General features: G+C 32.6%; 1 protein-coding gene across 1 annotated transcript; it reads right to left on the bottom strand.

Annotated features, from left to right (window-relative positions):
• Positions 1 to 1966: 1966 nt before the first annotated feature.
• On the bottom strand, positions 1967 to 9102 carry LOC123220581 (calcium-transporting ATPase 2, plasma membrane-type-like). Its single transcript, XM_044642846.1, has 7 exons — positions 8489 to 9102; positions 6149 to 6203; positions 4119 to 6067; positions 3850 to 4008; positions 3404 to 3575; positions 2981 to 3279; positions 1967 to 2406 (listed from the first exon to the last, which is right to left on the bottom strand). The coding sequence occupies exons 1-7, from the start codon at positions 8660 to 8662 to the stop codon at positions 2167 to 2169; spliced, it is 3048 nt and encodes a 1015-aa protein (XP_044498781.1). The 5' UTR covers positions 8663 to 9102; the 3' UTR covers positions 1967 to 2166.
• Between the last annotated feature and the right edge of the window lie 2331 nt (positions 9103 to 11433).

The following is an 11433-nucleotide window of genomic DNA, read 5'->3' as shown; positions in this document are numbered from 1 at the left end:
TATGTACATGCTTTAAATACAAAAATTAGGTACATATATAAAGTGTCATCAGGATATTATTTTATCTTTAATTTAAAATTACTAAATCGTATAATAACATATCATTTATATATTTATTTTATGTATACAAAATATGTACATATATTTCGTTTAAATATGTTAAAAGAAATCACACTTAAACATAGTAATTCTGCTCAATATACCACCTTTTACAAAAACAAAAATGGGATATTAACAAAATAGCCAAGAATATGGGGGATTTTGAAAAAAAAAAATCACATCATCTAACTTTTATATTTATATAACCATCATATTTTAGATTGATGAAATTATTACCGTATATAAATTCAATCTTTGGTCATTCTACACGGCCTATTTGACCATCAACTTGAGCTTTCCAAGACAATTTCCGATTGAAATTTGACTATTTCGAGTGTTTTTATTTAGTCAAAGAGTTACCAAACATTTGAATTTTCCCATTTTTGCTTCGTTCATCACCATTTTTCGTCATTCGTCGCACTTGATGTCCATTCCTTATTTTTCAAGTGTCTTTTGAGTCTGCAAAATGGAGGAAAAAAAGGTTAGGGTTTTTAATTTCAATGCTGGATTATATTAATTTCTTCCTAGATATTATTTTTTAAAATACACCTTTTTAAGGTTTTTGAAAAAAGTTTGGGCTTTAGGGATGTGTTAGTGATTGAATTTCCGAATGTTGTTAGGACTTAAGAGAATAGAATTGTTTTTCTTTTTTTTTTTGTTCATGAATTTGTTTTGCAAATCCCTTAAATTGTGTATAAAGAAGATCTTGGGTTTTTGTCATAAGTTTACACAACTAAAAGGTTTCTCAAGAAAAAAAAAAAGCCCAAAGGATTTATTCTCATCTAAGTTTTGATGCGTTCTCAAAGTCATACCTATGGGGTTTGAAAGACCCAAAGTTTCACTTATAAACCAATTGTCATTAGAATTTTCTGATAGAAATAGGGTAAAATCGTTATTTTACTAATAATATTAAAAAATATAAAATTCATTAATTTTCTCTTATAAATTTTAAAAACTAACTTCACTTATGCCTAAAGTTTTTTAATTTTAAAAAGTTATAATTTTTCCCCTAAACCTAAGATTTTTTTTTCACCCCTTTGGTCACCATCTCCGACACCGACGACCTCTCTTCTCTATCCTAAATCATTGGTCAGTACACTAAAAGAGATCTAGAGACACCGACAATTTGACACCTTTTCGTCTAAGACGAAGAGGTCAATTCTGATGAAGAGATCTCCAGATCTTTCTTGTGCATTGGCTAACAATTTAAAGTGGAGAGGAGAGATCGTCGACATTAGAGATAGTGGTCGGAGGGGGGAAGAAAAAAACCAAAGTTTGGGGGGGGGGGGGGAGAATGTGACTTTTTAAAGTTAGAAAATTTTAAGCAAAAGTTAAGTTGTTTTTAAAATTTAGGAAAAAAATATAACAAATTTTATATTTTTCTAATATTATTAGAAAAATGATAATTTTATTTATATTTCTAACAAAAAATTCTAATGACAATTGACTCATCGATAAGATTTTGGGTTTTTTAAATTTTATGGATGTAATTTTGGAAAAGCATCAAAACTTAGGTAAAAAACAGTCCTTTGACCCAAAAATTTTTTTTATTTGACCTAGGCTAATACAAAATTTTTAGATGTGATAATTTTATGTGACCTAGGTATTTTTCTACATGCCCTTGTGGGGGAGAAAATATTATAAATTATATAGATTTTTAATATTATTATACCATTGGTAGGAATAGGATTTTGGGCCAAAATTAAAATATGTTTCAACACAACAAAGTACCCTCAAATTCTTCGAATCTATAATAAAAGCCATCGCGCACTTGTACATGAAAGATTCTTTCAAGTACTGAAATAATTAATAGCAGCTAGTACTACAATAAAACTTGGAAGGAAGAGTAAAAAATTCACCAGTAATATGTTAGAAACATCTTTATCTTATCAGTGAGATACATGGTTCAATTCAGTGTTTAGTAAAACAAATAATAATGAAAAAAAAAAGAAGAGAGAGAGAGAGCCCACAAGCGACTTATGATGTTCCAGATTTACATACACTTGACTCAATATGGACAAAAAATAAGAAAAAACTCCACTAGTAAATTAATACACAAGTAATCTTTTACACAGGAATCATCTTTAAAATAGCTGCAATTGGCATGCCTAAGAATCCTATGAATAAGCAGAAACCCCACTGTGACAAAGTGAGAGGTGCTGTATTGGCAAAAGTACCTAGGAGCTCAACAATAATGATTTGGAAGATAACAGTGACACCCACAACACCCACGAAAACATTGTTATTCAGTATGCCTTTGAAAACATTAATTTTTTCCATCTCCCGCGAGCTTATCTCGTTAAAAACCTGCACAATGAAACCAGGGAAATCAATATAAGCTACAAGTTTTCATGAGGTCAAAAGAGGAAACATCACTAGCGCGAAATTCAAATCTTCTCACTGAAATTTTAGAATTAATTGAAATATATGATCATATATATCTTCCAAATTCTGACATGTACAACTGAAAGCCAGAGAAATGGATTGAGCATAAAATCGACAGCAGGTGTTTTTTCGGAAATGGTAAATGCTATGCAAGTCAATAACCAAACCAGCAGCATTTTATAGATATGAAAAAGATGGGCTACAGGTCCAGTGGGCATGTAAGCCTGCGATGGAAGCCTAAAGTGGATAGAACTGGAATGTGTTTTATCTGTTTGATTGATTGGACTGACCAAATCAGCAAACTTTGTAAAAATGTTTTATGGGAAAATCTGAAAGAAGATCATAGTGGTTGATTTTCCAAAACCTATAACTAATGTAACAATTACAGAGTTGCTAAAACTTGTCTTATCATCAATTACCAGTTTCACATAATTCAGGCATGACAGCTTGGACACAGTATGCAAAGAGTGCTAACAAATATTTTAAAGAAAGTTACCTGGCAAAAGACAAATGCGTTGAATATAAGTGTGTTCAAGACTATATTAGAATCTGGGCCATCAAGAGAAAAATATTCTTTTCCCTTTGCCAGCAGCAACCATATCATAGTAAACTGATAAATCGATTGCCCTAAGATATTCCTCCACATGACATTACTGATAAAATTTCCTCTCCTCCCAACTGGTGAGCGCTTCATTAATTCATCAGTTGGAGGCTCTGTGGCCAGTGCAACTGCTCCCAGTGTATCCATTATCATATTGACCCACAATAGTTGAACAGCTGTGAGGGGAGCACTCCCTGAAGCATGGTACAATACAAAAACGTAAGCAGGAATGAGAAGCGGTTTCTCAACAAACCCCCAAAAAAATATTGAATATTTAAATTCAAGCGAAAATAAGGCAATATTTATGTGCTTTCTCACCTGTCAAGCAAGCAGAAGAAAAATTAACAATTAGTGCAACAACATTAACCGTCAGCTGAAACTGTACAAATTTTTGAATATTTATGTAAACTGAACGTCCCCACTTGGCTACTGTTGCAATTGTGGAGAAATTATCATCCAGAATAATTACATCAGCACTCTCCTTAGCCACCTGAATTTCATGCATAACATTAGCAATAACTACCAGAATTCAAGTTTTGATCTTAAATGGAAATCTAAAGCAAAGAAAATATCTTTGTAGAACTTCAGTGAAATGAATATAAGAAATTTTAGACTTCTCCTCTAGGAGGAAGAGAATAGGGAAAAGGAAAAAAAGAGGAAGATACATAGGCAATGAATCCAGCCAAAAATATAGTCAGTATAAATGTACAAGGCCATGGATGTCTACACTTTCAAACGGCAGTAAAATCATATAGCACACTGACCTCAGTTCCAGCAATACCCATTGCTAGTCCAATATCTGCTTCATGAAGTGCTGGGGCATCATTTGTTCCATCACCAGTCACAGCTACCACTTCATCAAATGTAGTCCGCAAGTGCTTTACCAATGTATGCTTGTCTAGAGGTGAAGATCGAGCCATCACCTGCAAAAAAAAAAGTAAAATGTAAATCGAAAGAGAGCATATAAAATCCCACATTACCAAGTATTCATATTGGATCCAAAGTCTTTCACTAAATATAAAGAGGAAGTCACCTGAATTTTGGGAATTAATTCAACCAATTCCTCCAATTTCTTCTCCCTAAAATCAGGACCTTCAATGGCTATACCATCATCGGTAAGGATCCCACATTCCCTAGCTATAGCCTTTGCAGTGTTTATGTTGTCTCCAGTAACCATTCTAACAGTGATACCAGCTGAACGACAAAGTGCAACAGACTCCTTAACACCAGGACGAACAGGATCCTTAATACCAACAATTCCTATACAAGTATACCCAGAAACTGGCATAGGATTATCCGGTAAAAATCCATTATCCAGTTCCATGTAGGCAAGACACAAAGTTCGAAGAGCCTCACTAGCAAACTGATCAATTGTTTTTTTGAGATGGTTAATGGATGCTTCGTTAAGGGGAACAACGTCACCATTCGAATCAATTACCTTGTCACAGGAAGCCAAGATTATTTCTGAAGCACCTTTACAGTGGGCTCTTAAACCTCCTTCAGGGAGCTCCAGCACAACACCCATCCGTTTCTTAGTAGAGTTGAATGGCTCAACTTTAACAAGCTTCACTGTTTGTCGTATTTTCTGGAAGTCTCCACCAAGTGACAAGCCTAACTCCAATATAGCAGTCTCAGTGGGTGACCCTAATATCTCACGTTTTCCATCTTTGTTAACGACTACTTCACCCCCAGTGTTACTAAATATTGATTGTAGCAAAAGTTTTGCTGCAGATTCAGGAAGTTCTGAGCACAAGCTAGAAGCCCCATCACAATCACTTATCTCCTTGATATTCATACAGATGCAGGTTTTCACAACAGTCATGTGATTAGTGGTTAGTGTGCCTGTTTTGTCACTACAAATATTTGTAGCTGAACCCATTGTCTCACAAGCTGCAAGATGACGAACAAGTGCTTTATCATTCATCATCTTCTTCATTGCAAAGGCAAGGCTCAATGTCACAGCTAAAGGAAGCCCCTCTGGAACAGCAACAACAACAATTGTAACAGCAACAGCAAAGAATTCCAACATTTTCAAAGCTTCATCACCAGACCAACTCCAAATGGTCCCCTCTTGAAGCTTTTGACTAAATAGTCGTTGCACCAAAACTACAAATGTCACTATGGCAAAGAAAAGGCCTACCTTGCCTATAATAGTGGCGACTCCATTCAATTTCACTTGCAATGGAGTTTCATCATCACCCCCTTCGCTAAGAGTTGCCATCAGTTTACCCCATTGGGTTCTCATCCCAACAGTAGTGACCATCATCTTGCATGAGCCATCTTGAATCTTGGTTCCAGAAAGCATAAAAGGATGTTCTGCATTCACCATTACTGGTTCACTCTCCCCAGTCAAACTTGATTCATCAATTGAGACTGAAAATCCTGATACAAAAAGTCCATCTGCAGGGACTTGGTCTCCAATCCCCAAATGTACTATATCACCTGGAAGTAAATCATAGATAGACAATCTCTGTCTGAATCCATTTCTTGTTGCTTGAATTACTATCTTCTTTTTCTCTTTGTCTAGATCCCTGAACTGTAGAGATTGGCGATAATCACTCGTTGCTGTGACGAATACAACCAACAAGATACTGGCAACAATTCCAAGGCCATCATGTGCCCCTTTAGGCCATCCTTCCATTGCTAATCCAACTATTAAAGAGACAAAAGCACACAACCCAAGTATCATAAGTGTCATATCGTGGAGAGCTTCCCAGACAAATACCCAGAAACCCCGAGGTTCACTCTCCGCAAATTTATTGATTCCATATATCTCCTTTCGACGATTAAACAGATCATTATCAGTAGTGAGCCCATTAGTTACTGATGTAGACAATTCATCTGCAATACCAGAGACTCCATTATGAAATTTGAGTTTTTTTACATCATGGCCTTCAACGATGGACCCTAACTCATCAGCACACACTTGAAAGCCAGCAGCTTTGACTTCTTCAGGTACAGTGTAGTCACTTGTTGGCACGCCTGGAAATTTTATCATGAGATAAAAGGTAAGGAAAAATAATATGATTCAACAAATGTTGGCATCTAAATTGAGAAGCGCACCCAAAGTAAATTGAATTGCAGCTTTGGAAACCAGTACAGCAATCCGCAACTTTTCCTGGAAGGTAGAAAAACCAAAAATTAGGCTCTTTATATAAATATACCATGTTGAATGTCGTAAACTCTCTACAAAAGGCCAAAAAAAAAAAAAAGTGACAGCTAATTCAGAAAAAAAACAGAATTTAAAAAATTAAAAATCCAACCAATAACATCATAATTGAGTAAGAAGCTAAAGAGCAACTCGGAGAAGGTTAAACAACCCTGGGAGGAGGCACATGCAGGCATGGCCACCCCAAGCCTGTGGCTGGCACCTTATTGAAAGCATGATATACATCTTCAAATGGCCTCCCAAGAGTAGGTTTTTAATGCTAATAGACTTTAAATTTTATGTTCCAGTGACAACAGATGTTTCCTTCTAAGTTTATATTTAGCTTTTGCATGAAAAAACTTCTTTATATTTGATATATTTTTACATTGATCATCTCAAAGAGTAAAATCATATAATAATTTAAGTTGATTATAAAAAATACAAATGTTGCAGAGTTTTTACTTAGTCGTCTGTTTTTTTAGATTTTAAATATTTTACTTCTCTCTTGTTTTGTTATAGGTTCTTAAAGAAATTAGGCACAAAATTTTAATATTTTATATATTTAAATTTTAAAAAAAAAATCCAGATGAGGCATAGAAAAAATGTCCCAGTTGCCAATCAATAACATCAAAGTCAGCAAGAAACTTGGAGAGGCGTCATAGAATCCAGATAAGGCATAGAAAAAATATCTGATCAAGAATTTAAACATGTGACCCTTAAGATTCATGAAAAATAAAATTTAAATCAGGGAATTACTCGTTGAATTTGCTAAAATCGTGAATATGATAATGCATGTTTAGGTGAAATGACGGAACACACAACTGATTATCACCACTCCCAATAGCAATTTGCACCGATAACTTAGGCAGAATGAAACAGAGTTTCTTATAATTTCATTTTAGTTCCAACCTCCAAGGAGAAGTAAAACAGAGCGTAACTTAGGCATAATATTTTAGTATTATACCAAAAATAAATAAATAAATAAAGTCCATCCTATATAATGGAATAAAACATTTTTGAAATTTCAATTCTCTAAATAAGCTCAAAGAGAGTCTAAATAACACAGAAACGGAACGTGAAAATGGTAAAATGTTGAAACAAAAATACTGAAATGTCTTTATTAAAAAATATAGGAAACAGAAATTTGGAAAAACGTGTAAATATGAAATATATAAGAATTTTATTATAAATATCAAAATTTTATTAAAAAGATAGGACTTTTAAAAATATACAAATATTTTTATATAATATAAGAATAATTTACTTTCTTTTTCTTTTATTTAGTGTGTAAACTTTTTATCTTTTAAATTAATTAAAAGTGTACATAAAAAAATGTTCAATGAAATTAAGTTTTTACTATTGTAAGCCTGTAAATATAAACTAGTTGGACCTATATAAACTAAAGTCTCTACGTAAAATATAGACTATAGTTTAATGAAATTGTTTCAATTCTTATAAACCTTAGAGCCAGCAAATATAAATCATAACCCATGCCTCTGGTCAGAAAAGAAAAAAAATGAAAACTCCCCAAAACCCAACAGTTAACAACCCTATTATTTACTTTTCTCTTTGTAATTCATTTTTCTAAAAACACAGGTGAATGGATTTAGAGGATGCAACTTATTAATAGGCCACATAATCAGGTACTGTAAAGGTGTTTAATGTTTCCCAGACTTTAGATCCATTTCAGCAGAGAACAAATGAAAAATGAGACGGAGGGAACCAATAGTAAGAAGACTGGTGAAACAAATACCAGGAAGGGAACTGATAATTGGAAGGATGAAACAAATAGTTGGAAGGAGGCAACAACTAGTGGGAAGAAGGACAAAACGAAGGAGGAGAGATGAGTTTCGCCGGAGAGGAGAGCAGGTTCAGATGGCGGAACATTGAGAAGACAAAACCAGTACGAGAGATGTGGTTTGAAATGTTTACAGAAATGGAAATGCAACGGATTTCTACAAAGAAACGCATTTTAGGTACTGAAAATGCATTTTGTATCTTTTTAAAATTTCCAAAACGACCCCGAAACGTTTCGTACCAGTTTCGAGGTGTTTCGGAATCGGCGAAACGCACCCCCTGGAGCGTTTCCGTGCTTCCTTGAAGAGAGTTTATGGAATTTCTCTCCTAGTTATTCAGAAACTAAAAAATGTTAAATAAGTTTTTTCGAGTCAAGCCAAACAACTAAAGATACTCTTATAAAGATGATAAGTGATGTGTAAGCAAAGTGCCGTTGATTTTGCTGAAAATAAACGGACCTGGTTGGTTTTGCGCATAGCATCAGCCTCGTGACGTTTGGAGAGGTTGGCAGTGAATCGAAACCTTCGTTTGGGATTTTTGACGACTCCACAGACATGTCTCCATTTCTCCAGCGCCTCTGGGGACGAATGTTTCGGTCTGACATCAAAGTGCTCTTGCAAATAGCTCTCCATTAATCTACTACTTATTTCTTTCAACAATTGGCAAGCAAATCTCCTAACAGTGTTCTATTTCTTTCAAAATCAGCAAGCAGGGTTTCTATTTAAAAGTCGGGCGTCTCTACCACCAAAGAAGCAGTAACTACCACGAACACGCTTGACCGTGTGGAGGCAATAAAAAAAGCAATTTCGATAGGTGTTAAGCTTCTCCAGGTACGGAATATAACAAGACGCCTTCGACAGATGAGTAAAACATTTTGTTTTGTATCATTTCGATTTATTGTACTAGCAAGAAACTCGAAACAATAGTGGAGGGAGAAAAGGGGAGAAGAACCGAGTTTTGATACAACTTTGAATAACTGAAAATTTTTTCTGTCCGGTTCCTATGGTGGGAACTGCTTAATCGGGTCAAACAAGAGCTGCTTAACATGTGGGTTTTTGCCGAACTTATTCGTATCATTTTAAATCTGAAATTTAAAGCTTTCATGTGCAGCATAAAATTAGGTGTAAATAATTTTATATATAAATAATTATATTTTATTATATAATTAAATATTTTTAATGAAAATTACGTGTATATTATTTATTCGCATAACTTTATTGTGATGTAAATTATTGAATTGACATTTATGCGTCTGACGCGTTTGTCCCTTTCCTCACGCGGTTTGAGTTTAGTCCTGAAAATGTGAGAATAAAATAATTTGGTAAAATTTAATCCTCACATTCTAGAAAGTGACATTGTCATCCAGAACTCAGAGATGGTAGCTTTTTCTCCATGAGTAATATTACCTACTAAAATAATATATATAATTTTATGTATAAATAATTATATATAATTATATAATTATATAATTTTAAATTAAAAATAAAATAATATTAAATTATATAATAATATATCATTATTTATATATATAATTTTATTATTTTTCTAAATCAAATGTACAAATGTCACTGTTCTCAAAATTTAGAATCAATTTCTCTGAATTATTTTTAACTATTTTCAACTTTTTCTCTATGAGTTGCTATTTTAAAAAGAAATGTCACTGTCCTCAAAATTTAGAATCAAAATTCGTCTTTTAGAAACTAAGGACCCCATTAGATTTGCTAAATATCAAGGGATAAATATGATATTCCACACGCGGCTGCTACGCGGAGAGAGCAGTTAACACGATTGACCTTTTACCTAACTTTATTATTGTCGTCGCAGTCGCGTCTGGTAGATCGGCACACCATTCAACAAACTTGAACAGTTGAACTTTTGTGCAGTTTACTTCGGTTGGAATTATAAAACTAAATTAAATTATTTTAAAATTATGGTGTAGTTTAATTTGCTGTCTAAAATAATTTGATTTATATCTAAAATTTTTCAAACCTTTGAACTCTAATTTTTTTTAAATATGTAATTATAATAAAATTATATGTATTTATTTTGAATATATAAATATATACACATTTATATATGTTATCATGTGATTAGATGATTTTGAATTAAGAATAAAATAATAACTAATCATATGATGACATATATGAGTGTGTATATATTTATGTACCTAAAATCAGTAAACATAGTATTGCTCATATAATTATAATTGATAAATTTTTTAATAAATAATTAAATATATAATTTATTTTATATATATATATATATATATATATATATATATAAATTTAAGTTTGAATTTGAAGGTATGGTCTGAGATTCTTTAAAATAAACAAAAAAAAGGAAAGAGATAGAAATAAAAAAATCTTTATAATTGAGGATAAAGATATATGTATCCTCTCTCTATCCTGTCTCGCTCCAATTCCTGTCTCTATTTAAAATTAATATTTTTATTTAAAATATTATTATATTTTTATAATTTTAAATTATTTATATTTTTTAAATTTATTTATATTTTTATTATAAATATTAAAATAGTTAATATATGATTTTTAAAGTAGTAAATTTTTTTTAATTTTACTGGTAGATTATGACATGTCTCCAGCCCAAGACTTAGATATTTTCTTTCTACTGGAATGTTGGGGTCTGTACCTAACATTGAGATTTCTACTTGTATGGGTTGCAAGCTGGGGAAAAAGTCGGCCCTGCCCTTCCTTTTTTAAAGACGCTCTTTCTACTTCTCCTTTTGATCTTGCGTCCGAAGCCTAGGGACAAAGATATCGATCCCTTTCCTGCCTCTTTTCGTTGCCATCTTTTCTCTCTCTCTCTCTCTCTCTATATATATATATATATATGAGTGAATGATAAAAAAAAAGTTTAAAATCTAATTTAAATCAAATCAAACTTTATTTTTTTTAATTTAATTTGAACAAACTTTCAATTCTTATCAAATCGCACTGTACACACCCATAACATAGTATTGCGAGTAAACATTTTGTACAAAATTAAGTAGACATAATTGGGCATTATTTAATTAGAAAACATTTTTATTTTAAATCAAAATCACTTTATGTTTAATTATATACTACAAAATGTGTTCTACCCATTCTATTGTATATAAATACTCAAAAAACACTTCCAGCCATAGATTTCTCTGTTCTAAATTCTGCAAACATGGAAATTTTCCATCTTCAACAAATAATGTGACCCAATTAGAAAGTTCAGTAAATAGATGAAACCTATTAAAACCTGAACGACTTACGGCTTACAGCATTCAATCTAATTGTTATTAAATGTTCTAAATGTATTTATCTATCTGAAATTTACTGAATGAACATAAATCCTCCACCAGTGTGATTGCCTTCTGCTTTATTCCCTCCCAATTGAGACAGTTTTACTGGGGTGG

The sequence above is a fragment of the Mangifera indica genome, chromosome 1 (assembly GCF_011075055.1).
Source record: "Mangifera indica cultivar Alphonso chromosome 1, CATAS_Mindica_2.1, whole genome shotgun sequence".
In the NCBI taxonomy this organism is placed as follows: domain Eukaryota; kingdom Viridiplantae; phylum Streptophyta; class Magnoliopsida; order Sapindales; family Anacardiaceae; genus Mangifera; species Mangifera indica.
The sequence above is the reverse complement of the archived record's forward strand: the minus strand, read 5'-3'. Positions and strand labels throughout refer to the sequence as shown.

What these genes read in the sequence shown, in the direction of transcription:
- LOC123220581 (XM_044642846.1), bottom strand. Translation starts at nt 8,662, where the DNA reads ATGGAGAGCTATTTGCAAGAGCACTTTGATGTCAGACCGAAACATTCG. An exon ending in TGCAATTCAATTTACTTTGG is followed by an intron (nt 6,068 to 6,148) that starts GTGCGCTTCTCA and finishes TAAAATTTCCAG; the next exon opens with GCGTGCCAACAAGTGACTAC. An exon ending in ACGCATTTGTCTTTTGCCAG is followed by an intron (nt 2,407 to 2,980) that starts GTAACTTTCTTT and finishes TTCATTGTGCAG; the next exon opens with GTTTTTAACGAGATAAGCTC.